This window comes from Mus musculus, chromosome 16 (genome assembly GCF_000001635.26).
Source record: "Mus musculus strain C57BL/6J chromosome 16, GRCm38.p6 C57BL/6J".
Classification (NCBI taxonomy): domain Eukaryota; kingdom Metazoa; phylum Chordata; class Mammalia; order Rodentia; family Muridae; genus Mus; species Mus musculus.
Window position 1 is genome coordinate 33822486 of NC_000082.6, and position 27943 is coordinate 33850428.

Below are 27943 nucleotides of genomic sequence, written 5' to 3' on the forward strand. Positions count from 1 at the left end.
TGCTTCTAGATGAAAAGCAGCCGCAACAGCCGGCCTATTAGAGGGCACTTCCCAGGATCCAGGGACACATCTTAGCGGCTCCTGTTGTGTAACCTCCTTAGCTTCTCGGGGTAGTTAGGAACTAGGCAGCATTGTCACTAATGCTAAGCGAGCAGGAAGATAACTTGAGCAAGTCAGAAAGCTACTAAAAAGCCTGGCCAAGATCTGAACCCAGGCAGTCCGACTTAAGAGTCTGCATCATGAATGTCAAAATTATCCACCTGGGTAACATATGAGACCCACCTCTGAGCTGGACAGGGTTCTGTATTTCTTGTGCCTTGGTGACAGGCGCAGTAGAGAAATTTCGGGTTGTATTCCCGGAGCTCATGAGCCTTTAGTTCCAAAGCTGAACAATTTTTCCATTACTAATGTTCAAACTTCACACAATCCTCTCCCTGGTAGTTATGCATATAAAATCATCCACAACGGGACTAGAGAGCTTCGCAGGGGCTGAGACACTGATTGCCCTTTACAGAGGACCCAGCATCTTGTCTTGGCTTGTCTATAACTCTGACTTCAGGGGATTCAATACCCTCTTTTGCTCTCCACAGGAGCCAGGCATGCGCATGATGCATATACATACATTCAGGCAAAATATTTAATCACATAAAGTAATAAAATAAAAATTTTAATTGACTATAATGTTCTTGCTTGTTACATATTATCTCAGGTCTGACTGAGGAAGGTCCACTCTGTGGGGACCTTCCAGCTCTTGGATATACTGTCCCTCCACCCACTGGCCAGTGGTGGTGTCCTGCTCCTTAATAGTGATGGAAAGATCTTTGAAACTTCTTTCCTTGAAACAGCAATGCCTCCATAAGCCCTTGCCAGGAAGGGGCTTCTCAGAGGCCATGCCTCTCCATCCCATCTGAGGTCTCTGCTATGCAAAAAGTCCTCTGTGGTATTTACATTCACAGAATGTAAAGAGCATGCTAGGGCAAAGAGCGTCCTGGAACACAAAAGCAAATCAATAGAGTCAAGGCTTAAAAAAAAGGCATCTTTGGGGTTTTTGTCATTTTTGAAACAGGGTTGAATGCACGTGCACGTATGTGTGTTGTGTGCTATGGCACACACAGCTATGGCTATGGTGTTGTGGAGGTCAGAGGACAGGGAGTCGGTTCTTTCCTGCCACCTTAGAAGATCCTGAGGTTGAACTCAGGTCGTTAGACCTGTGCATGAGGCCTCTACCAGGTAAGCCATCTCCCTGGTTCCCCACCTCCATTTCTCCTCCTCCTCCTCCTCTTCCATATCTTCAACAGATTTATTTTTAAAGGAATGGTCTAAGGGCAAAAAAGGGCTCAGAGTATGGACAAGAAATAACTACAAATGTAAATAAGCTGTTTTATGAATTCTTTTTTAACCACAGACACGTACAGAGAATGATGCCCCATACAAAACACAACGGATTCAAACAAGGTGTTCTCTTAGCAAGGCTAAAGATTCAGTCTCTGGTACTTGGAATTTAGGATGCAGTCCCCGTTTTTGGATGGATCTCTGGGTATTTGGCACAGTCCATGCTTTTAACCAGATTTGAACAGAAGAATGGCCACCTGACCCAGGTAGAAGTGGATGAAGTGTTCGGTTTCATGCAGTGCCAGGTGGGGTTGTGCTTTTTGTCAAACTCCTCCTTGGTATGGGCCGAAATATCCTTTTCGGTGTTGTACTTCTCAAATGCCTAAGTAGCACACTCCGCCGAGTCCTGTTGCATCTCTTCTAACATACCTGCATTTTTGATCACTGCCTTCCGGTCATGCATGGTTACATTTTACTATTGATCTGGGTCTTAGGACCCCGTCCTCATGGCTCCAGTTCCTCCATCCTGCCGCTGATCTCCACGTCCATTTTCTTAGTGGCATACAATCACCCTCTAAACTATTCACATTTCAATTCCATTGTGGAGCATCTGCCATTTTTCAAGGACATTTTTTTTTCCTGTTATTAACCTAAGCTTACAGAATGATTACAAGCAGACGTCTGGACAATGGACCCACCTGCATTTTTAAATAATGTGGCCTCTAGTTCTTTTTGAGACACAGCTCTACTAAAGCTTCCATGCTGTGATTCGGAGTCTCACCTTCTGCTTCTGTCCAGGAGGGGAAAGCACAGAGGATCTTGAGAGAGAAGCTCTTAGCTGTCTGGTCAGGCCTGGCAGTGCCTTGGAAGGCTTAGTCCTGAGGTGGGAGCCCCTCCTCTCCCTTAGCTTACTGCCCGTGGCCAAGTGTTGAAAGGCATTGTGTTCTCTCAAAATAAAGATTCAATTGTGGTTTAGGAATGAATGCCTCAAGAACTGCTGTAATGGGAGGGCCATCAATCCCAAAAGGCCTGGCTTGCCCTGAGTCACATGACTTAGAAGCTTCACTAGTGGTCAAAGACAAAGCCCTAGGGAATCCTTTGCTAATATAAAATTTTATTTATTAGCCGGGCATGGTGGCGCACGCCTTTAATCCCAGCACTCGGGAGGCAGAGGCAGGCGGATTTCTGAGTTCGAGGCCAGCCTGGTCTACAAAGTGAGCTCCAGGACAGCCAGGGCTATACAGAGAAACCCTGTCTCGAAAAACCAAAAAAAAAAAAAAAAAAAAAAAAAAAATTTATTTATTTATTTATTTATTTATTTATTTATTTATTTATTTATTTATGTGTGCATGGCTGCAGGTGTGGGATCCCCTGCAGCTAGTGTTACAGGTGGTTAGGAGCTCTTCATCAACAGGGCCAGAATGCAACCACAGTCTTCTCTAAGAGCAGCAAGCACTAATTCACTGGGCCATCTGTCTCTCCAGCTCCAAAGGGACTCCAGTTATGTGGACGTTGTCACAGTCTCACAAAAGATCAGAAATCCCATTCAAAGGGGAGGCCGCTATGAGACAGTAAGATTGGGGTCTTGGACTGAGGGGACCTTGACACTGCTATTTATCCTCAGGTCTCTGAGCCCCAGGGTCTAATGAATAAATGTTTGAACTTGTTGAGTTGTATGAGTTCACACAGTAAAGGCTTGAGGGGGCCCGATCCTTTGAGGTTCTCTGAGAGTGGTGGAAGGTCAGTCTACTGATTCAGCTACTTACTCAAGACGGCCATGAGACTAAGGATACTGGTATACCTACAGGGAGAGGAGCTTACTTGGCATGCCTGAGGCTCTGGGCTCAAACCCTCCTAATACCCACAGACACATGACATCAGCTTTCTCCCTTTCTCTGTATATTTGTTTCCATTTATTTTACCTTTTTTATTGAAGTAACTGGAAAATAGTCTGCACCCTTCAGGCACTGTGAGAAAAAAATCTAGAGAAATAAAAATTATGACTATTTTGACTGCTTTGTTGGATTGGACAAGGGAGATTGGATAAAAACTCCAGCTGAGATTTCCTCTAGGTTAAAGGCCTGTTGACAATTAAATAACAAAAGGGGGGCTGGAGAGATGGCTCAGCGGGTTAAGACCACTGACTGCTTTTCCAGAGGGTCAATTCCCAGCAACCATACGGTGGGTCACAACCATCTGTAATGGGATCTGATGCCCTCTTCTGATGTGTCTGAAGACAGTGACAGTGGAGTCACATACATAAATTAAATAAATAAAATAAATATTTTCTTTCTTCTTAAAAATATTTATTTATTTATTTCTTGTATATGAGTGCACTGTAGCTATACAGATGGTTGTGGGCCTTCATGTGGTTGTTGGGAATTAAATTTTAGGACTTCTGCTTGCTGGCCAACCCCACGCGCTCTGGTCAGCCCCCACTCACTCCGGCCCAAAGATGTATTTATTATTATAGATAAGTACACTGTTGCTGTCTTCAGACACACCAGAAGAGAGTGTACGTTCTCATTACCAGTGGTTGTGAGCCACCCTGTGCTTGCAGGGATTTGAACTCAGGACTTTCAGAAGAATAGTCAGTGCTCTTAACCACTGAGCCATCTTTCCAGTCCAAAAAGATCTTTTTTTGGGTGTGTGCTTTGGAGAGCTAACTTTCAATATGTGTTGGTGTTTCGCCTGCATATATATCTGTGCACCACATACATGTCGGGCCTGTGGAGGTCAGAAGAGGATGTTGGATTCCCTGGTACTGAGTTACAGTTGCTAACTGCCGTGTCGGTGATGGGAACCAAACCTGGATCCTCTGCAAGAGCAGCACGCGGCCTTAACCACTGGGCCATCTCTCCAGCCCTTTATTCCCACTCCTTTGTTTGTTCCAAAGGAAGGAGAGAGAGAGAGAGAGAGAGAGAGAGAGAGAGAGAGAGAGACATTAGCTTATTTTTATTCTAGTGTAAGGGTATTTTGTTGTCATGTATGTCCCTGTGTGGTATGCATGCAAATGTCTATAGAGTTCAAGAGGCTGTCAGAACCTCAGACAGGTGTGAGCTGCCATGTGAACCGTGATCATCTAGAAGAGAGACCATTTATTTTCGCCACCAACCCCCTAACTAATGGTAAAAAACACATAATGTAAAATTTACCATTGTGGCCATTTTAAGAGGACCATTCTGTGCCAATAATACTATCCATTTCTAGAACTTTCCCATTATTCCAACTTGAAACTCTGTACTCAGAAATAAAATCCCCTTCTCTCCTCCCACCAGCCTGTCAGCCTGTGGTAACATCTGTTTTACCTCCTTCTATCACACTTTTGGTTCTAGACATGTTACACAGTAGAATGTCTGGGCATGACAGCACACCCCTGGAATCTGGAATCTTAACACTCAGGAGGTACAGGCAAGAGAATCAAGAATTCAATGGCATCGTCTTCAGCTACAGAGAGTTCAAGGCCAGCTTGGGCTGGATAAGAGCACCCACACACATCCCACACACACACACAGACACACAGAGAGAGAGGGGGAGGGAGAGAGAGAGGGAGAGAGAGAGAGAGAGAGAGACAGAGGGAGAGAATTATATAATATTTGTTCCCTTGGGTCTATTTCATGTCACACAGGGTGTTTTTAATTTTGTAGTAAGTGTCAGAATTCCATTCCTTTGTTTTGTTTTCTCCTGATTTTGAGACAGGTTCTCTCTGCATAGCTCTGGTTGTCTTGGAATTCATTATGTATACCCCCTAGCCTCAAATTTATAGATCTGCTCCCTAGCGCTGGGATTAAAGGTGTGCCCTCGTACCCAGGTCCGTTTCATTTTAAGATCAAATAGATCATCACGTGTAACTGACACTTTTTATCTGTGAGCACTTAGATGAAGGACTCTTGGGAGGGGGACACAAACCACAAAGCAGAAATTCTGAATTAGAAAAGGCATCAACAAACCAGCTTTAATGCAGCTTAGATTGCTCAGGACTGCTTACAGCAGGTCTGGGCAGGCTGGGGACCCAGAGAACCACCAGATAAGACAGAAGGGGTCTGGTAAGAATTAGGGCAAGTTGGATCACAGCACTTTCCAGGTGCAATTTAGATAAATGGTGGTCCGTGCCAGATGTGGGACAAAGTAGGATATTTCAGCCGCTACAAAGTGCTCATTTTGAGTGCAGAGAAGATGGGATACTATGGGCCCTGAACTCAAAGAATGCATGGCATAGGAAAGCCACCATTGTACTTAAAGCAGTATTTCACCTTCTAGCTCATCCTACACTTTCCTGCCAGACCAAGCAACACTCCAGTTCAAACTCTTTGATCAGCTCCCATAATGTAGTAGCCACCTCTAAGCTGGGATAAGCATAGCCCCAAGGCTATTGCCCTAAGGGCCAGGTAATTCCAAGATCTACCTGGGCTGTTTCTGCAGCATGAATTCTTTTTTTTTTTTTTTTTTCTTTTGGTTTTTTGAGGCAGGGTTTCTCTGTATAGATAGCCCTGACTGTCCTAGAACTCACTTTGTAGACCAGGCTGGCCTCGAACTCAGAAATCTGCCTGCCTTTACCTCCCGAGTGCGCCACCACGCTTGGCATGCAGCATGAATTCTACTGGATAATGGTTAGCAGCAAACATGATTTTTTTTCGAGACAGGGTTTCTCTGTGTAGCCCTAGCTGTCCTGGAACTCACTCTGTAGACCAGGCCGGCCTCGAACTCAGAAATCTGCCTGCCTCTGCCTCCTGAGTGCTGGGATTAAAGGCGTGCACCACCACACCCGGCCAAATATGACTTTTAAGTCATAACAAAGCAATGTAGGACAGAGTACGAATTTGCATATGGTCCAAGGATGAACTTTGAAGTTTGCTCTGGATTGGTTCACTTTTCCCTATGCACACACTACAAACTGGCTCCTGTCAGTGCCACCCAGTTAAGAGTTTGAAAGGTGGACACAACAAAGTTTTTAAGATTCAAACGCCTTAGGTAGGTTTTTGCACCTACACCGCCAAGTCCTGACCTTCTAGCTGCTGCTGCTGCTGCTTCTGCTGCTTCTTCTTCTTCTTCTTCCTCTTCCTCTTCCTCCTCCTCCTTCTTTTTCTTCTTCTTTTATTTATTTATTTTTTCTTTTGGTTTTTTCGAGGCAGGGTTTCTCTGTGTAGCCCTGGCTGTCCTGGAACTCACTCTGTAGACCAGGCTGGCCTCAAACTCAGAAATCTGACTGCCCCTGCCTCCCAAGTGCCGTGTAAAGTCGTGTGCCACCATGCCCAGCTCCAGCTGGTTCTTAATAGGCAAAGGTTAGGCTGCCTTACTTAAATCTGGATTTCAGGGAAAAAGCTAGCAGTCGCTTCCTCCAGTATATTAACCCTTGGTGGCTCAGTTTGCTCACCTAAACAACGGGAGGGATGTTAGCACTTATCACAGTGCCTGCTCACCAGGGTGCCCTCCGCTTCACCTGAACTTCCACGTTCCACGTGTCCTCCCCTGCCCATCCCAAGCGTGGCGTCTGGATTGAATATTCTCGGGCGAGGCCTGGCCTGGCATGCGCTTGTGGCATGACGAAATGGCCTGACAGATCCAAGCCGTAACTGCCCCACGATCCTGAAGTCAAAACTGAGATTGCTTTGGCCCAAGTAATCTCTGCAGGCCTAATGGAGCGCGCCCCGCCCCCTCCCAACTCCAAGACCGGGGAGGGAGACCCTAACTAGAAGTTTCGAACACCCGATCCCCACAAGTGGGTCAGCTGTGACAGCCACCTGGGCAACCCAGGATCTAGGCGTGCTGGCGGGTCCCGGTGCAGGGCGGAGCTGGTCCGGCCCGAGCTCGCCCCGCCCCGTCCCGCCTAGCCGTAAACTGACCGAGTGGCGGCCCGCAGGAGAGGGGGGAGGAGAAAGCAGAGAAGAGTGGGGGCTGGCGGCCGAGGAAAAAGGGAAGGGTCTCCGAGAGTAGACGCGCGGGGGACTCGGCGAGGGTGCGTCCGGAGCAGCGACAACTCCGAGCGTCCCAGCGGGCCAGCGAGGAGGATGGTGGCGGCCGGGCGCGGACCAGCCCGGCCGCGGGCGCCGTGAGCCGGAGCGCAGCGCCCGGCATGCGGCTGCGGTCCCCGGCCTCGGCCCCGCTCCGCCCCCGCCGAGCGCCCCAGCCGAGCGGCGCGCATCATGCCGCGGGTGCCCGCGACCCTCTACGCCTGTCTGCTCGGGCTCTGCGCGCTCGTTCCGCGCCTCGCAGGTAAGCCGCGCCGCCCCGCCGCGCGCTCCTCAACTTTTGCTCGCCCGCGGCCGCTTGCGGGAGCCGAGGGTGCAGTGCACCCCAGGGCGCTCCCAGAAGGGTCGGCGAGGCGCGGGCATCAGATCTGCGTGCGCTGGCGGGTTCCCTCCCGGGCTGAGGAGGAGCCTTCCCTTCCTGTGTAAACAGTGTGCGTCTGGTGGCGGAGCCCGAGGGCGCTGGGGACTTGGGAGGGGAAGCCTCCGGGCCCGGTGCTGGGGCCCTAGCTCTTCGCTCGCCTGCACAAAGCGGCCCTTGTGGCCCGCGGGGAGTGATGTGGGGGCCAAAGTGTGGCGACCGAGTCATCCCGGAGGTCTGTGGATAATGCAACTTTCGAAGTTTGCTCTAAATTGAAAGTTGTCATTACTCTCTGTAAGTCCGAAGTCGCTGCCCCACCTGGTACACCGCCATCTGATACTGTTCGGTACTGTGATTCACAAACACTGTGTCCGGACTGCGGAGGGGCTGCTGGCGCTACCTTAGCCGGATGCACCCTGGCGCTGATGCGGGAGCCCCCAGCTACCTGCGTTCAGTTTTCAGACTTGGGAGTGGCAATTAAGTTTAGGGACCGGACAGTGGTGGCACACGCCTTTAACCCTAGCATGCTACACAATGAGACCCTGTCTTAAAAAAAAAAATCCCTATAGGAAGAATGATAGTTGACGCTCCTACCTCTTCCAAACCTACCCACTCAAAGAGGAGTTTCCGAACTTTCCTCTTCCTGTCGGAAGTAATTGTGTATTGATTAAGAGTGCGCTATTCACTTTCAAGCCCGAGGTACTTGTTTGCCTCTCTGAGCCCAGTGGTTGCCTGGCTGCTTGAGGGGAGAACTCTGTTACCCCTACCCGTCTCATTTACATGAAGGAGGTTGAGGTTTCCATCTGAGAGCAAGGAGGGAGTTGAGGAAACCAAAAAATGTCGCTGAGGCCCCAGTACAAACTTAATAGCGTAGCAAGGCTGCTTTTCTGGGAAAATAAGTAGATCAGTGGGTCCCACCCACCCCTCCCTCAAATCTGGCAACCAGTGTCCACATCTTTCGTGTTCCAAAGAGTCCCCAGGGAAACGCAAAGAGATGTAGCTTGAATCACCATCCTCTGGAATATATCCTTGTCGACTGACCTCACTTCTTTAGGACAGAGTTTTAGTTTGAAGTTATATTCTTTATAACCAAACTAAAACTTTATCTTGTGTGTGTGTGATGGTGTTTTTAACATTTTTGTCAGAATAAACACTCAGCAACCTTACCTTAGTTTCTTTCTTTCTTTCTTTCTTTCTTTCTTTCTTTCTTTCTTTCTTTTTTCTGTTAGCAGTCTTCGAAATTCAACTTTGGGATGGCTCTAGTTTCTTTCCGATTAGCCCTCTGATTCGAATGAAAACTCCAACATTTCCCATTGCAAAAATTTTAATCCTTATTAGTTGAGTTTCCCAAAAACCTGTTTTTATCTTACTTATGTCCCCTCCCCTGACTCTTCCCAGATCCATCTCCCTTCCCTATGACCCCAACTCTGTCCATATTAAAAAAAAAAAGCACAATGGTGCGGTCCTTGATTTGAGCCTTCTCTACTTAGGAAGGGCTACACTCTTAGAGAAAACTTCCCTCCCAGCTACTGTCAATGGTTCTATGGCTGGGTATAATAATAATAATAATAATAATAATAATAATAATAATAATAATAATATATCCCCATCTGGCCTGTAACTCACTATGTAGGCCAGTTGGCCTTGAATTTCCAGAGATCCCTTTACCTGTCCCTCCCACACTTTGGCATTAAAGGAGTGCCCCATCCCTCAGGTGTCCTTCATATTATTAGAATCATTAGGGTTTTTGTTTTTGTTTTTCAAGACAGGGTTTCTCTATATAGCCCTGGCTGTCCTGGACCTCACTTTGTAGACCAGGCTGGTCTCGAACTCAGAAATCTGCCTGCCTCTGCCTCCCGAGTGCTGGGATTAAAGGCGTGCGCCACCACGACCGGCCCTCATTAGTTTTTTTTTTTTTTTTTTATCTGCATGTGATTTCTCCTTTTTGAAAGTTCCGGTGCCTCCGAACAGACTGTTCATTCCCGAGGAGGGCCATTTAGTGTTTTCTCTTGTCTCAGGGTGGGAGTGGCCAGCCTAGGCCCAGGGCTGTTTCATCTTTTGTACCCTATTTTGGAGCCTGAGTGGTTTGCTTTCAGGGTCTTCAGAGTTAGTTCTGTCCACTGTGCTGTGGTCACAGGCTTGTCTTTTACCACCCCTTGCTGCTGCTGCCAGCCCCTAAAGTCAGTAAAATGGAATAAACCTGTTTCCAGCCTCCGGACTAGGCCGCCTCCTTCTCAGGGTGCTAGGTGCTTTGCAAGATCAGAAGGAGTGGCTCGTTTGGGTAATTTGACTTAGCTTCCCAGTGTGGCTGAGTTACCTTCATTTTCCTTCTCCTCTTGTCCCCTCCACCCCCTCCTCTTTCGGTCTTGAAAGATGACAAGACCCTTCTCCAGTTCATTTCTCACTTGCTAACGGGAACATAGTTTGAAAGGAAAATAAAAGTTACCTTAGGAAAGAAATCGTAGTGTGAAGTATGGTGCCCATATGGGGGTTCCTAGACTTGTCAATGAACCCAGCAAGGAACAGGCCCTAAGTTTGAGGGGCTTATTGTAAATAAGCCATTGTAGTGTTGCTCCACCCTTAGCCCCACCAGCCGTCATCTCTTTAATTATTCCAGGCTAGAACCTGACACACAAGCTCCTCTCCTCAAACCAGGGAAGGGCTGCGCTGGGGAGGCCTCCCCATACCCACTTCCGTTCTAAAACAGAGGGAGGAGTCTGGTCTCGCTCCAGCTGCATGGCTGGACTCATGTTTGCTGCTGTCGCTTATTATTTTATAAGCAATCAAATGTTCTTTTAGTGAGTGCCCCGCAAATTAGTATGCTCCGAATACCAAGAGCCCTTTGTTGATTTAGAGAATTCGAATTGGCAGCCCCGGGCCTCCTCACCCCGTCCCTGGCCCACCGTGGCTGTAGGCTGATGCGGGATGGGGGTGGGGCTGGGGCTGGGGCTGCTGGAATTTGGCTGGGTTTGCAGCTCCCTTTAGGTAACCAGGTCCAGACGCCGAAATGCAAAGGGTGGCCTTGGTTCATAGGCTACTGTTTACCTTCTGGGATTTACATTTTAACTTCCCCCGCCTTAGTCAGTGGGGGCTTTTCACGGAGGAGAACGAGGCAGAAGAGGGCAGGGTCTAATTAGTCCTAATTAGTATTCCTCCCCCGCTTGTTCTCCATGCTTATTTAGCTACTGAGGCAACGAAGAATTAAAATATCTAAGTAGTTTGGCAAATCGCCCCTTGTGCCTGCCTGCCCCAGTAACAACTTTTTCTTTTTCAGCTCGGTCATGGAAATATTCTGGGAGGTTTGTGGGGTTTTTTGTTTTTGTTTTTGTTTTTTTATCAGCAATGTGGGGGTAGTTACGCAGTTCTTAAATGATGAGGTGGCTTTCAGAGGGTGTGTGCTGGGGGGCCTGGGGGGGGGTCCCTCGGGTGTTTTCAGTTGGCTGGTCAAGCGCTTTGAAAGACACAGGTATTTACATCACGATTCATAACAGTAGCAAAATTATATTTATGAGGTAGCAATAAAAATAATTTTATGGTTGGGGGGGTCACCACAACATGAGGAGCTGAATTAAAGGGGCGCAGCATTAGGAAGGTTGAGAACCACTGCTTTAAAGGGTCACAGGCCCCCATTTGATTTTGCTTTGATTGGGTGCAGGGTTTGGTCGGCTGGGGGAAGACTCTGGCCCCACGGCCTTAGGGCTTTGGGCTGACTCACCCAGTAGGCGGAGCCCTGCAGCGTGAGGCCAGCTTCACTTGGTCCCTTCAGCAGCTTTGCCAGAGTTGTTCAGATGTGTTCCTGGTAGAGCCAGGTCCCTTTAGTTATTCTCCTCCCTCACTCAAAAGTAATCCGGTCAGAACAACTCTGATCACATCGAGCTGCCTAGAGCCTACCAGGCTTCCGGTTCTGCTGGAAGTCCGGTGGCCTCGGGCCCTTCTTCCCTGATCCCTCACCACCTCGCATTGTCCTGCGGGCGGTGTGCTGTCTGTCTGGACTGTTGTCTAGGTATCTGCTAACGGGCCTTGACGTGGTGACTCCCGCACAAGCCAGGGACCCCAGCCGCTCTCATCCAAAGCAGCCTCCTGGTCCCTAGTAGCCTCTTTCTTGGTTTCCCTCCTCGATGTTTTACCCTACTACCGTCCCACCTTGTTTTCTTTTCTTTCAGCCGCCCCTCCCCCTCCGAGGCCTCACTTTGAAGTCAGGGCCTGTATGGGCAGCTGCTTTTAGGAGGAATCGTTCTGGGGGCCGGGCAACCACATTGCAAGGTGTCAAGATTCGTGGAGCCGGAATCCCTGATAAAAGCCGGTTGCTTCAATCTCTGAACTGTGTGCTCTGGGGAGGCTGGGCGATGTGCTCAACGTCTTTTGTTTGTTTGTTTGTTTGTTTTTCGTACTCAATTGACCTTTTCTTCCCATAGCTTTAAAACCTCAAAGAATCTGGAAGTTTTAGATCTTCACACCCAGTTTCCCTGTTATCAGCATCTTACTTTAGTTAGTTAGTTAGTTAGTTAGTGTGGTGTGGTTGTCGAGGTGGATGAACCATACTGACACACTGATTAACCAGGCAAGGTTCACACCGCTCAGACTTCCTGAGTTTTTAACCCTTTCCTGTTGGGGGATCCGTTGGGGTGCCACATTACTGTCATGCTCTCTTGGGTGCCTCTTGGCTGGGATGGCTCGGTTGCTTTAGTTGCTTTTGACAGTTTAGAGTTCTGTTCAGTTCTACAGACACTGCCCCTGTTTTATAGACATTGATTTTTTTTTTTCCCTCTTGAGTGGAATCTTATGTTTGGGGAGGAGGATTCGAGGGGTAACTGGTTGCCTCCTTTTTTCCTTTCTCTTTTGAGACAGAAACTCATTCAAGCTCTCTGTGAGCCTTAGGTCCAGAGCTCATCCCTCTGCCTCTACCTCCTGGGTGCTAACCGCTTCATTTACACAGTGCTGGGTCCTAAGCCAGGGCCTCTTGAATCTAGCACTATCCCAGTTAGCTACCTCCCAGCCTTCGACTGCCTCAGTTGAGCTGGCTCCGGGGTTAAGAGCACATGCTGCTCTTGCAGAGGATCCTAATTTGATTCCTAACAGTTGTGAGGTGGCTCACAACTACTTGTAACTTCAGCTCCAAGGGATCTGATGTCCCTAGCCTCTGAGGGCACCAGCATGTGTGGGCACCACACATAGACCCACACATCATTAAAATAACTATCAGAAACATCTTTTCTTCTTTAAAAATTTTTGATGTATGCATGCACACGTGTGTGAACATTGTGTGTGTGTGTATCTCTGTGTGCAGCTGATGAGCACACATGTAGACAGGTCTGAGGAGGATGCTGGGTATCTTCTACTGCCTGCTGTTTAACTTCCTTCATAGTGAGACTGGGTCTCTGACTTAGCTGGCTAGCCGCCTGTCTCTGCCTCCCAGGGCTGGGTTTTCTTCATGTACCTGTGAGCACCTTACATAATTTTTTGAATGTATAAGCAGGTTATGGAGAGAGACTCCTCCTGTCTTTTCTTAGCACCCATTTAGGCCAGGCTATTCCCCCAATGGCCCCTGTCCTCCATAATTGGTCTCCGTACAACCTTTATACATCAGTGTTTCTCTGTGACAGTGACCTGTCCTCCATTTTCATTCAAAAGCAGCATTAGATATGCTAATGCAACTTGCTTTTTATTTTTAACTCAGCTAAACATTGGGGTAAACTTCATATTGGGGTGTCCATTCTGTTTTTATAGCTGCATAGTATCTCATTGTATGCATTGCTGTTTCAACAATGGAACACCACCACCTTGAGAGGTACAATGTACTAGTACTCCTAGTATCAGCAATTCAAGTCCAGCCTTAGCTACATAGTGAGTGTGAGATCATCCAGGTCTATGACACATCAACAAATCAATCAATCAATCAATCAATCAATCAAAAAAAATGTAAGTCGTATCTTTAAAGCTTATGGTATTGTAGGTGTTTGGTAGATGTCTGACGTTCTGAAAGGCAATCTTAAGATGGCCCTGATTGAGGGAGAACCTTCCTAGGGCATACTTTAGTTTTGGAGTACCATCTTTAGATGTGACTGTGTAGTTCCTGGAAATGTGTGGGTCATAGTTCAGTTGTGGGGAGAAGCCCCCCCACCCAGGGTGCCTCGCTACCTTCAAGTTGTAGACTCATTCTAATTTGGTACCTGCTTTTACCCGCTTCTGCTATCCCATGGAATGATTTAGATCAGGTAGTTACAACTGCTGGCTGTCTCCTTCAGTAATAGTTACCTGACTTTGGATGTTCAGGGTAGGCAGAAGTGAGAGTGGCCGCCTAGAGCAAGGGGATCTAGAGGGTCCTGCAGAAACTTAAGGCCAGGGGGCTGCCTTGAGCTACTGACTCTGGAGGGGTCAGGGAGGAAGGATTGGGTTAGGAAACGCACTTCACACAGTGGGATGAATGCTAGGCCGGTCATAGACTGTCTGCGTATGATGAGAGAGGAGCTGAGTCAATGACTTTCGGAAGCAGAGCATATCTTTAGATCATATTTTGTAATAAACCCCTGGACAAGACTTGAAGTTAGAGAGATGAAACTGTGCTGGGGCATGTCTGCAGACAACAACCAAGAAGCCATGTGGCTGCTGGCTGGGCCAGTGGCACTTATCTCTGTGACCTAGACACAATATTGCGACATAGGTGAACTCTGTCTTCTTGGCGTTCTGTGTGTTTCTTCTTCCTTCCCTTTCAGACTGCTTAGTGGTGCCAGTGACTCATGCAGCCAAGTCCAAACTCTGAAATATTAATAGGTGGAGAGCAGAGATGCCAAGGGAGGTGACTTGCACTGGAGGTGCATGGCACACAGCCTATGTTTTGGGGTTTGGGGCTTCTTGCTAGACATTCCTCAAGCTCCCAGAAGCAGCACCTGTAGTGTGGGCTGCAGCCCAGTCCAGAGCTCAGCGATGAGGCAATGAAGAGTGTCTGGAATCTGGATCTGTCCCCAAGGGCAGCCTTAGTTTTAGGGCAGTTGAATGTCGTAAATATAATCCATTATCGAGTGTGAATATGGAATATTAGTAGAAATAACTAGTAATGCAGAGTCGCTTGATGCTTTTATGACTGTACAGTATGGGTTTTGGGGTTTTTTTTGTTTGTTTGTTTTAGACAGACACTGTAGCTGAGGCTGGCCTAGGTACCACTCCTGGCTCCGCCTCCAGAGTGCTGGGATTGCAGGCATGAGTCACCATACCCTGCTGGCTTTTTGACTGTTGTCAGACCAGGTGTCCCTTGTGTCACTGAGCCCTTACTGTAGTCCTGGTTCTTGGAGGAGGTAGACCATGAGCCTGTGGACTCTCTAGCCTAGGTCAGGAAAGAGTTTGTACAACCAGGCCCTGGGTCCTTCCTCAGCCTGGACTCCTGGGGCTCAGGCAATCAGGAAGTGCTGGTGACTGGGGACTCAATCAGACCTCGGGGTTGTCAGCAATCTCCTCCAGAAGCTGTGTGTGGAGCCCATCATACCACAGCCTTCATGAAACCCTCGTGGACCTGCTTCCGGTCAACAGGGGTCCTTGTTCCCAGTCTCCTTCTCAGCTTTACTTCTGTTTTAAGTGAACAGTGTGGCAGCTTAATTACCTTGCCTGAAAACACCCTCAGCTCACAGGCTCCCAAGTTCTATTGCATTGCCAAGCTACTTTTGTATATATATTTTTTCTTTTATTTTCTTTAAAAAAAAAGAAAAAAGCCAGGCAGGCTTGAGTTTGTGTGTGATGAGGTTGGGTGTGTGTGTGCAGGGGCGGAGAAAAGCAACTTTTGTTTTAGATTTGGCTTTTCCTTCTCTCAGATGGGATTTGGTCTAGACTTTTTTTTTTTTCAGCACACACATCTGTTCCCAAGGACTTAGGTATTTGGAAGTCTCTGCTTTAAAACTGGAAAGGAAGCGGGGCATGCTGTCATGTGCGTGCCTGTACTCTCAGCATTTCGGAGGCTGAAGCGGACGGTCAGGTGTTCAAAGCCAGATTGAGTTGCATGAGATTTTGTCTAAAAAACAAAAACCAAAAAGCTAGACCAAAGTAGAAAGGAGGCTCTGCCAGTGGGCTCAGAATGGCTAGGCCCCTGTGGCTCGTCCTGCCAATGTGGGTCCTAGCCAGAGGATGAAGTAGCACGTGCGTGCGTGTGTGTGTGTGTGTGTGTGTGTGTGTGTGTGTGTATGTGTGTAGAGTGCTTATGACTGACTTTCTCAGGACTGGAGAGATGGCTCACTGGTTAAGGTCACTTGCTACTCTTATCAAGGACTCGGGATTGGTTCCCAGCACCTACACATCTGTTCCTCCAGTTCCAGGGAACCCGACGCCCTCTTCTGGCTTCTACCAGCACTTCACACGTGTGGTGCAAACACTCATAACACATTAAAAAAAATACTAAAACAGGAAAAGGTCTTTCTCATGAGTTTTCAAGCATACAGCGTATTATTTTGCCTGTAGTCATGCAGCACAGCAGGTCTATAGAATGTGTTCATCCCATCTATCATTTTTAAAAACATATTTATTGATTCTTTGTGAATGTCACATCACCCCAATCCCACTCATCTCCCCATTCCTCCATCTCTGCCATCCACCCTTGCAACAAAAAAACAAAACAAAACAAACAAAAAAACCCTAGCTCTCTGTGGAAGCTGTAGTGTGTCGCAGTGTATCACACTGTACCCTTTTGCCCAAACATCTTTACTTGCAAATGTTCCATGGTCTGGTTTGAGGCCTCCGGCTTCTGCTATACCATCAATACTGGGTCCTCACTGGGACTCCTCTTGGATAGCCTGTTGTTGTCCTGAGTCATGGAGAGCCTGCAGCTTTGGATCTGCAGGACTGGCCCCTTCACATGCTCCAGACGTTCATAGACTCATAGATGGGTTCGAAGTTGGACCGGACCAACTCAAAGCCCTGGATCTGGGTCTGGGTGGTGGCCTGGGTGGTGGCTCTCCTTCTCTCACACCGTTGGGGCCAGCTCTCCAGCACTACCCTGGCAAGGACCCTGCTCACCCGAGGGCCAAAGCAAAGAGCAGGCCAGCTTTCACTCTCCTTACACCCCCAGGGCCAGCCCTCAGGCATCAGCAGGGTCCTAAGTGGCCTGGTGATAAGATGGGCCAGAGACACCAACACAGACCCCACTGCCACAGGGCCATGGACCCAGACATGGTCCTCGGTGTCAGCACAGGGCCTCACCGTGGCCTCGGGTGGCTGAACAGGCTACTACATCAGGCTCGTCTTTACCCTCGAGTCTCCAGTTCCCCCTCTCTTCACTGTGCACACACCTTTCTCTTTCATCTCTCCACCACTTACCTGTACCTGGGCACTGGGTGTCCTCTGCCCCCCCCCCCCCCCCCCCCGTCCTCCCTCAGCCACTACCAAATTCTCTGCTTCTGTAAGATTGAGTTTTAGATTCCACGAGCTTGCAGCATGTGGCTAACAAGGCTCTGTCCTTCTGTGCCTGGCTTATTTCTTTTATTACACTGGGCAGTGGTGGCACATGCCTATAGTCCTAGCACTCGAGAGGCAGAGGCAGGTGGATCTCTGTGAGTTCGAGGCCAGCTTCATCTACACAGTGAGTTCTAGGACAGTTATGACTATACAGAGAGACCCTCTCTTGAGAACCCCAAAAATAATATCCTCCAGATTTTTCTTGTCACCAATGACTGGATTTCATTATTAAAAGCTTAACATTTCATTACATTTATAGACTAATTTTAAAGAAAAAAATGAGGGGGGAGGGTATAGGAAACTTTTGGGATAGCATTTGAAATGTAAATAAAGAAAATATCTAATAAAAAACTGCTTTAAAAGAAAAATAAAATATAATTTAAAAAATGAGGCGGGTTTTCACTATCTATCCTGAGTCTGCCTCCCAAATGTTGGGCTTAAAGGCATATGCCTCCTTAGAGCCAGAGTTACAGGTGATTGTGAGCTGCCCAACCTGGGTTCTGGGAAGCAGAGAGGATCCTAGGCATAGCAGTATATACTTTCTTAACTTTGGGGTCATCTGTTCGTACCCTTGAGATAGGGTCTTAGGTAGTCCAGGCTAGCCTTGAACTTGCTGTGTAGATGAGGATGTCCTTGACCTTTGAACCTCCCTGCTTCCTCTTCCCCAGCGCTGGGTTTACAGATGTGTATGAGGTACTGATGGAGCCCAGAGCTTGCTGCATGCCAGACAAGCACTGGCCTGAGCGACATCCGAGCACTGAGTCTGTAATCCATCTTGAGTTGCCTTTTGCATGTGGGTGAGTCAAGGGTTGCCCGTGGGCGGCCACTGACAACACTGCCTACTGAAGGGACTAAGCTTTTATTGTGGCTGTTAGCACCAGTGCTGAGAATCTGTTGACCATAAATGTGAAGATTTATTTTACGGGCTCTGTTTTGTTCCATTGTGTATCGCCTTTTCTTTTTTTCTTTTTTTTTTTTTTTTTTTTGGTGGGAGGAGGGTGAGATGGGGCAGAGGCAGAGGCAGTCAATACTGGATTGGTTTGGAGGCAGGATGAAAGGCAGGGAGAACCTTTGGGACATGAGGAGGACAGGAACCCCTCTGCAGAAAAGCAAGAACCATCGCCGGCTACGGCTACTCAAGGCCTTCCTTCCCCCATCCCTTCTGTAAACCTTGCAGCTTTCTAGGAATCCAGGAAGCCACATTTCCCGAGAAAGGCCCTCTAAAACCCTGAGCAACCCTAGTGGCTTCTGGCTTTACCTTATCAGATTATAATCCTCTGCAAGGCATTTCTCTTGCCAAAAGGCAAAGAGACCCTGGAGAGATAATGGCTCAGTGACTAAGAGCATTTGTGATTCTGGAAGAGGACCCAGGTTGGGTTTCTAATGGCCTGTGGAGGCTAACAAAGCGTCTCTAACTCCAGTTCCGGGAGATCTGACGACCTCAGGCATGTGTGCTGTGCACATACAAAATAAAAATAAGTCTGTTAGCAACTCTTGCAGTACCTTGAGAGACCCCAGAATGGCCCATACAAGGAATGCTAAGACCCTTCATTGCTTACTCTCCAGTGAGAAGCTCAAACTCACACTCGGGTGTGGCTTACTTTCTTCTTAAGCTTATACTAAAATGTCTTCAATAAAAATCTCCTGACTGTGCCTGACAAACTGGCTAGTCCTGAAATTCTTTCCAGTGGTGAAGCCATGAACCCTGGTTTGGGCTCAGTCAAGGCCCTAAAAGGCTAGGGAGCTCCAGGCAGCTGAGGGTGACAGTCGGGGGCTGTGTCTCTCTATCCCTCCTCACTGACATTGTAGCTTGGTGGTATATTTGAAATTGGAGAATATGATACCTGCGGCTTTATTCTTTTTGCTCAAAACTGCTTTAGCTCTTTGAGATGAATTTTAGAATTTCTTAAAACAATTTTAGTGAAAAATGCATAGGGCTTGAATAGGACTCTGCAGATCCATTTGGGTAGCATGAGTCTTTTAACAGTGATCCAACCCACATACATGTCCCTCCGTTTTGTTTTTACGTGTAATGTGTATGAATGTTTTGCTGCACACATGCACATGTACCATGTGTGTATCTGATTCCTGCAGAGGTCAGGAGGCAGCCCTGGATTCTCTGGAACTAGAGTTATAAAAGGTTGTGAGCTACCATGTCCACTTCAAGAGCAACCAGTGCTCATAACTGCTGAGCCTTCTCTTGAGCCCCTCCCTCCCCCTTTTAAAGATTTATTTATGCTTATGAGTACTCTCTTACATGTATGTATACCTACATGACAGAAGAGGGCTTCAGATCCCATTGTAGATGATTGTGATCTGGGAATTGTGAAGGTGTGCTTGCTGGGAATTGAACTCAGGATCTAGCCAGAGCCATCTCCAGCCCTCCCCTCCCCTCCCCTCCCCTCCCTTCTCTTCTCTTCTCTTCTCTTTTTTTTTTTTTTTTAAGATTGGAAATCTCCTTTATTATTGAAATTTATTTCTAAGTTATTCGCTTGTGTTTTGATGTTGTATATGGGATTGTTTCTTTCTTTTTCAGATAGCTTGCTGTTAGCATATAGAACTGTACTGATTATTTACAATATTAGTTTATTTTTTATTTGTGTGTGTGTGTGCGTGCATATGCACTCGAGTGCTCATTTGTGCTGCGGTATGTGTGTCTGGAGGTCAAAGGACAACCTTGTGGCATTTGTTTTCTCATTCCTCCATACTGGGATTCCAGAGATTTAATTAGGTCATCAGGCTTGTCTGGCCAGTCCCTTTAACCACTGTTAAATGTTACGTTAAGATACATAATTATTTTTATGATACTTAGTGGAACTTGGGAACACTCTGCTGCTTCCCAGTATTTTCTTCATTCTTTTGGTTTTCCTTTCCTTGCCTTATCTTCCTCCCTCCAGAGCAGAACTTTTGTCAGGCAGGCTGGCATATTCTTGTAACAAAGGCTGGGAACCTCCTTCCTCCGTCCAGTGTGCATGCCCCGTCCTCTGTACAAGGCAGCGGCCAGGGGAACGCGGGTCTTAATTGGATCCTTCTCATTCAGAGAAAAGCTCTGCTCTTGGCCAGAGGCTCTTTTTCTCAGAGGAAGGGAAAGATGGGCATGGGCAGGTTACCAAGGACACCTGTGCTGTTGGCGCAGGTGAGGAGGAAGGAGAGAGAGCCTTAGATTTCATCTCATTTCCACACTAAGACCTCTCCCCCAGCTCAGTGGGGGCTCATCTGGCTTTGAAGTTTCCTTCTAATACTAGCTTCGGATTTTTTGTTTTGTTTTCCGAGACAGGGTTTCTCTGTTTAACCCTGGCTGTCCTGGAACTCACTTTGTAGACCAGGCTGGCCTCAAACTCAGAGATCCGCCTGCCTCTGCCTCCCAAGTGCTCTGATATATATTTTTTTTAATGATCAAAAATGTGTGTTGAATTATTTTATTTTATTTATTTTTAAAAGTTTTTTGGCTTTGTTTTTTAAAAGATTTATTATTATATGTAAGTACACTGTAGCTGTCTTCAGACACCCCAGAAGAGGGCGTCAGATCTCACTATGGATGGTTGTGAGCCACCACGTGGTTGCTGGGAATTAAACTGGGGACCTCAGGAAGAGCAGTCAGTGCTCTTAACGCTGAGCCATCTCTCCAGCCCTAATTTTTTTAAAAAAGATTTTATTTATTTTATGTATATGAATACACTGTAACTGTCTTCAGACACACCAGAAGAGGGCATAGGATCCCATTACAGATGGTTGTGAGCCACTATGTGGTTGCTGAGAATTGAACTGAGGACCTCAGGAAGAAATTCAGTGTTCTTAACCCCTGAGCCATCTCTCCAGCCCATGAATGAATGAATTAATGAATTAATTTTAAAGTTTGTGAGTATTCCTTTATTTGGGGTGGGCTTGCATGCATACACCTTATTTGGAGTGAACCAGGGCTATATATCCCAAGAATTAATTTTTAAAAGTCATTTGTTGCAGGGTGGTGGTGGCTCACTCCTTTAATCCCAGCTCTCTGGAGGCAGAGGCAGGCGGATCTCTGTGAGTTAGAGGTCAGCCTGGGCTACGGAGTGAGTTCCAGGACAACCAAGCTACACAGCGAAACCCTGTCTCAAAAACAAACTCCTTTGAGGCATGGCCCCTCACAGAAGCTGAGGTAGGCTGGTAGTCAGCAAGCCCCAGCCATTTTCTTGTCTCTGCTTCCCCAACAGTGTTGGGGTTACAGCTGTGTGTGGCCTGGCCAGGCTTTTTAGGGATTTGAACTCCTGCTTCCTCTTCCTTCTGAGTCATCCTCACAGCCCCTGAATAACTGTCCCTTCCCTTTCCTACCCTTTTCCTTCCTTCCTTCCTCAATTCCTTCCTCAATTCCTTCCTTCCTTCCTTCCTTCCTTCCTTCCTTCCTTCCTTCCTACCTTCCTTCCTACCTTCCTTTCTCCCTCCCTCCCTCCCTCCCTCCGTTGATAAGGTCTCACTATGTAGCCCTGGCTAACAGGGAACTCACAGAGACCTGCCTGCCTCTAGAGTGCAGGGATAAAGGCACCACCACACCGAGTTTTGGGAAAAGTCTCCCTACATAGCTTAGCCAGTCTGGAAATAAATCCCTGTGTAGCTCAGGGCTGGTCTAGCTCCTGATTCTCCTGCCTCCTCCGAGTGACTACGCCCAGTGCTTTCTTTGTTACCTATTGGACACTGACAGGTTTTCCCTCCTTGGCCTGCTAGTAGATTTGCTGAATCAATGGCTCCCTTTATCTTACCAGTCTCTTGTTTCTCCACTAAGGGTGTGCGCCTGCTGGCCTTCTTTAAATAACTGTAGATTTTGATGAGTTAATATCCAGAGTAATTGGATTTGGGATTTCTTTCTTTTTTCTTTTTTCTCTTTTAACATCTAAATGAAACTGATCTCTTTTTTTACCACCACCCTATTTTTGGGTTCTCTGAGTGTAAGAAGACCTTTTCCATCATAAAGGGGAGCATTTGCTTACTAAAAGGGAAAAGAGAAGCCTCGTTGACCCAGCAGGAGCAGGAGTTGCTAACTAATGCACATGGTTAGCCGAGACTTCAGAGACTGCCTTAGCCCCAGCAAAACCTGAAGTTAGCACTGGGGTTCTTTATAGCCTCAGACCTGTTAAGGGAGTGACTCCCATGCTGGTCCTCACCGGGGCACTCTGAGACTTACTTCATTAGTCATGCTTTTAAATTTAATTTATTATTATTTATTATTATTATTAGGAAGGTCAGGGGAAGGCATCCTGTTCCTTGGAGCTGGTTGCAGGTGGTCGTGGGCTGCCTGATAGGAGTGCTGGGAACCAGGCTCTGGTTCTCTGAGAGAGCAGCAAGCGCTTTGGCTGAGCCCTCATCCCTCCTTCCCTGCCAATGATGTTTATAGCTAGAAACTGACTGATGGATTTTCATCTTGCTTTGAAGGGCTCAACATATGCACTAGTGGAAGTGCCACCTCGTGTGAAGAATGCCTGTTGATCCACCCAAAATGTGCCTGGTGCTCCAAAGAGGTATGTGTACTGGGGTGGGAGAGGGGAGGGGCAGAGTGGGTGGGACAAGAGCCACAGAACTTTCCATCAGAGGCTGATCAGGTGCTGGCTCATTCACCCGGCTCTGACTTGTTCTAGATGTTTGCGTACGAGGTTGTACTGAATAATCACCTCTTTAGCCCATCACCTTACCTCTCCAGGTTTTTCGTTTTGTTGTTGTTGTTTTTTTTGTTTTTAAAATATGAGACAGTCTTACTAAGTTGTCTGGGCTGGCTTTGAATTTGCTCTCTAGCCTAGGCAAGTCTTGAATTTACACTCCTCCTGCGCCTGTATTTCCAGCACCTGTGCTGCTAGGCCAGCCTCAAGGGTTTCTTTTCTGGGTTCTTTCCTTGTTTTGTTTGTGCGTGGTACTGAGGATTGAACCTAAGGTGTTATGCACGTTAGGCAAGCGCTTTAACCCTGCGGGACGTTTTGTCCTCTTTTGACTGAGTTGCTCACAGGGTTAGGGATTGATTCCGGGGGCCTTGATCTACACTGAGCTGCACTCCCAGGCTATACGTTCTGGTCTCTTTGTAGTGTTGAGTGTTAATCCTATTTGGAGAAACCAGACTCTGTTCTCTTTTGTGTGAGAACCAGATAGGACTCAGCTATAGTCTCCTGATCTTTGGCTAAGCATTCTGAGGAAGACAGGAGCTTGTGAAGTGAGTTTCTTGTGTAACAATTCAAAGTAGGCTTGGGCTGGTGGTGTCTGTAAATACCATAAAGGAAAATAATGGCTCTTCCTTTAAAGGAAGTTTAAGAAAAAAAAAAGTTTATTCTGAGTCCCTGTGGCCTGGGAACAAGGATTCCAGTATGTTCTACCCTGGATAAGTTAAAGGAAGTTTTGTAGTTACAGAACAAAAGGAAGTCAGACATATATCTGCTGCTAACATTGGTGAGAGCATCAGCAGGTTCTACTGTAAAGCTGGGGAGTCTCTTTAACAGGTTTTCTTCCTTATGTTCTTCTGTCTGTCTGTCTGTCTGTCTATCTCTCTCTTTTTTTTTTTTCCTTTTTTTCCAGACAGGGTTTCTCTATTTAGCTTTGGCTATCCTGGAACTTGCTCTGTAGACCAGGTTGGCCTCAAACTCACAGAGACCTGCATGCCTCTGTGTATGTGTGTATGTGTGTGTGGGGGTACCAATGTCGGGCTTCTTTTTAAACTTTTAATTAGACAGGAACTCATTGTATAGCTCTGGCTATTCTGGAACTCTCTAGACTAGGCTGACCTGACACTCACAGAGCCAAGTGCTGGAATTAAAAGCATGTGCTACCATGCACGGCCCTTATTTATTTATTTACTTATGTGTATGTATGTAGATTTATTCTTGTGCGTGCAGATGCCAGAACCATCAGACCCTCTGGAGCTGGAGTTACAGGTGGGTGTGAGCTGTTCAACATGGTTCTGGGTCTCTGTGTAGTATGCTTTTACCAGCGAAGCCATCTCTGCAGCTCTATAGAGTTCATCTTTTCCTGTTTTTTGTTTGTTGTTTGTTTGTTTTTCAAGTCAGAGTTTCTTTGTGTAGCTAACTTTGTAGACCCGGGCTGGCCTCGAACTCACAGGGCCTCTGGGCATGCCTACATTAATTGAGTGGAGATGACCCACCCACTGTGGTAGCAACCAGGCCCTGTGTGGCATCCTAGACTGTATAACCTAGGAGGTGAATGACAGCTTGCTTTCATCATACTCTGCTTTCTGATTGGGTGATGGGAGCAGCTACCTGGAGCCTCTGCTGCCTCGACTTCCCCACCATGATGGATGGTACCCTAGAACTTGAAATTGCTTTTATTAGAGTCTTTCATCGCAGCAACAGGAAAACAAAGTGGGGCAGGATCTCTAGCCCAGGCTGGCCTCACTCTGGACGCAGGGGACCATGACTGTGGACTTCCCGTCCTCCTACTCCCCTTTACTGAGCGCTGGGACCACAGGCTGTGCCACCACTCTTGGTTGAGCTGACGCTAGGGGTTGAAACCAGGACCTAGTGGGTATCAGGCGAACAGCCCGCCAGCAGAGCTGCATCCCCAGCCCTGTCTCATGGGTTTTTGATGCTACAGCATTCTTAGTTTTAGGATTGGTGGAACCCAGAGGTCTGCCACACTTAGGGATGCAGTGAGACGCTTATTTGTTTTGAACTTGGATCAAATACTAAGTTATTAGACGCGTTCTCACGACCGGCCAGGAAGAACACCACAGTCCAGAATCTTCTGCGGCAAAAACTTTATTGCTTACATCTTCAGGAGCCAGCGTGCAAGAAGCAAGAGAGCAAGAAGCAAGAGAGAGAGAAAAGCAAGAGAGCGAAAAAGCAAGAGAGAGAGAAAACGAAACCCCGTCCCTCTTAAGGAGCATTCTCCTTCGCCTCGGACGTGTCACTCCTTGATTGGCTGCAGCCCATCGGCCGAGTTGACGTCACGGGGAAGGCAGAGCACAAGTAGTCATAAGATACCCTTGGCACATGCGCAGATTATTTGTTTACCACTTAGAACACAGCTGTCAGCGCCATCTTGTAACGGCGAATGTGGGCGCGGCTCCCAACATCTCCCCCTATCCTTTTAATAAGAGCAAATAGGCCACCCATATTAATGAGAGTGGAGATAGAGGTCAAATCCCCAGTGTGTAGGTAAAGGAGCCATGTACAGGATTAGCTCTTAGGCTTACAGGCTTTTACCCAGAGCAACCCTGACCTGCTCCCGTGTCGTTTTGCCTGGGGGAAGGGAACTAGGACACTGAACCTTCATGAAAGATGACATGTCTCCCTAGAATAGGCTCATATATGCCGCAGAGCCTTTCCATTGCAGTGCTTAGCCTTGCAACTCTCTCGGGCTGCTGAAGCACACTCACTCTATCCCGTGCAATGAGACTAGCCTCGTGGGATATAAGAGCTGAGTGGCCAGCGACCTATTGCCTAAGCATAGATATATCATATATCAGGGGGAGCTCCATGTTCTAGTCCTGCAAGCGCCTGGGCAATAACCACCTTGTCTCTCCTAGTTTAGGCCTTAAGCTTACAGACCAATCAAAGAAGCAACACTAATCCACAGCAAAGTGTATCTCCAAATAATATTAATCCCACCCATTTTTTAAAGAAAGAAAATGCTGAGGAGATCCAATTGGGTAATCCTTTGGTCAGCGACAGGTCCAAGCGCGTGGAGTTGACCTGAAGTCTCAATTCCCGAAGGATCTGTTCAAATTCAGCCATCCAATTCTGTAACATATACTGAAAAAGACTTTTTGACAAATTAGCTGCCCTAGTAAATTTAACATACTGAATGGAAATAACACACAATTCCGGAAACTTTTGTTCACATCCCAGCTGAGTTATTTGTCATAATACATCTAGTTGTATCTGGACAAGATCTATGAGTTGATTAACCAGCATGAGACCTCTCTGTATCTTGACATTAGCTGAGGCCTGTTTATCTATGACTGTAGTCACTGAGGCTGACAAAGTGTTAATGGTGTCAGTCGTCTGGACCTGTCCAGACAGAGCCAAGGCTGTCTGAATCAAGGCTAAACCCAGTTCCTAGTTAGTGGTAAAAAAGCAGGAGAATACTTGAGCATTATACATCACCGTCATTGGGAGTGGAAATGTCGACATTATCCCCCAACGCTGCTCTCTCTTTATTATTGACGCCCTGGACATCACCAAGACGAGGGACATTAGTATTCCCTTGGTCAGTCTGGATTTTTCGGGTGAGTCTTTCTGGTAACCAAAATGGGTTGTCTTCATTCTGTGGGAAAACACAGATAGCTCCCCTGGATCTTATCAAAATAGGATCCGGGCCATACCATTTATTATCAAGGACATTTTTCCATTTAACCATCTCATTGGGCCTATCTGGCTCTGAACAATGACGTTCAGCCGCAGTATGGCCATGAACATCAATATTTAAAAAATTGAGTGTAAAGAGTGCCAAAGACACCGACACTCTTGGTGCTCGGGGTACAGTCTCCTCAAAAGTTCCCTTCTTCTGTTTTATAAGATAGGTTTTGAGGGTGCGATGCGCACGCTCAACAATACCCTGTCCTTGAGGGTTGTATGGAAGTCCAGTCAGGTGGGTCACGTCCATCTGACGGCAGAACTGTTGGAATTTTTGAGACGTATAAGCTGGTCCATTATCAGTCTTAAGGAGTCTGGGTTTCCCCCAAGCACTCCATGCCTCAAGACAATGTTGAATCACATGTGAGGCTTTTTCTCCGGTTAACGGAGAAGCAAACATGATGCCAGAACATGTGTCAATGGACACATGGAGATATTGAAGTTTTCCAAAGGAAGAAACATGTGTAACATCCATTTGCCAGACCTGTAGAGGTCGAATACCGCGTGGGTTAATTCCCACATGAGGAACTGGCAAGAACTCACAGCAGCTTTGACATTGAGTAACAATGTCACGGGCTTCTTTTCTTGTCAAGGAGACACGACTGCGTAATGTTTCAGCCGTCACATGAAAATTGTTATGAAAATTTTTTGCAGCCTCTACCGGGGATGATAGGGCAGCAGCCACCACTTTAGTGGCCTTATCTGCCAAATCATTTCCCAGAGCCATGGGGCCAGGTAGGCCTGAATGGGCTCTAACATGAGTAATATAAACAGGAGATCTTCTAGATAACAAAACTAATTGTATCTGCTGAAAAATATTGGCAACTCTACTGGAAGGCTTAATCACTCCAGCCACTTCTAAAAGATTTACTGCATTAACCACATAATAGGAATCTGACACAATATTAAGGGGTTTTAAAAAGGTTTTTAAAACTTCTAAGACCACTAAACATTCTACCACTTGAGGTGAATTTTCATTATACTGTTTGGATACCACTTTACCATTAGCCACATAGGCACCTATGCCAGTTTTTGATCCATCAGTATATACCACAATCCCATTTTTAAGTGGGTTTCTTACTGTTATTTGTGGAAACACAACAGATTGATTTTGGGCAAACTGTAAGATTGGATGCTTTGGATAATGGTTATCTATTTTTCCTGAAAAGGAGGTAACTAAAACTGCCCAATCATTAGATGTGGCTGCCAAGGTTTGAACCTGTGCAGCGGTATAAGGTACAATTAAAAGATATGGACTTTGCCCAAAGTGGGTGATTGCTGCTTTTAGGCCTTTAAGGGCAAGCTGTGCAATTGCATCAGGATACCAATCTATTATTTTAGCTGGGGATACGTTTGGATGGATCCACAACAATGGCCCATTCTGCCACAAAACTGCAGTTGGCAATTGTGCTGTCTTAAAGACACACAAACTGAAAGGTTGCGAATCTTCAATACGTTGTAATTGTGCATTCTGTAAGGCTTTTTCCACCTTTTGTAAGGCCTGGTTAGCAGCTAGAGTAAGA

At 47.0% G+C, this 27943-nt stretch overlaps 1 protein-coding gene and 1 pseudogene across 2 annotated transcripts in view; one reads left to right on the forward strand and one right to left on the reverse strand.

The window, feature by feature from the left end:
* Positions 1 to 1372: 1372 nt before the first annotated feature.
* On the reverse strand, positions 1373 to 2424 carry Gm34967 (annotated as a pseudogene).
* A 4755-nt stretch (positions 2425 to 7179) lies between these two features.
* Positions 7180 to 27943, forward strand: part of Itgb5 (integrin beta 5) — a 119674-nt gene continuing 98910 nt past the window's right edge. For both annotated transcript variants that reach the window (NM_001145884.1, NM_010580.2), the window contains exons 1-2: positions 7180 to 7545; positions 22501 to 22586. In NM_001145884.1, coding sequence (NP_001139356.1) covers positions 7476 to 7545; positions 22501 to 22586 — 156 coding nt within the window. In that variant the 5' untranslated portion in view covers positions 7180 to 7475. The remainder of the gene's footprint in view (positions 7546 to 22500; positions 22587 to 27943) is intronic.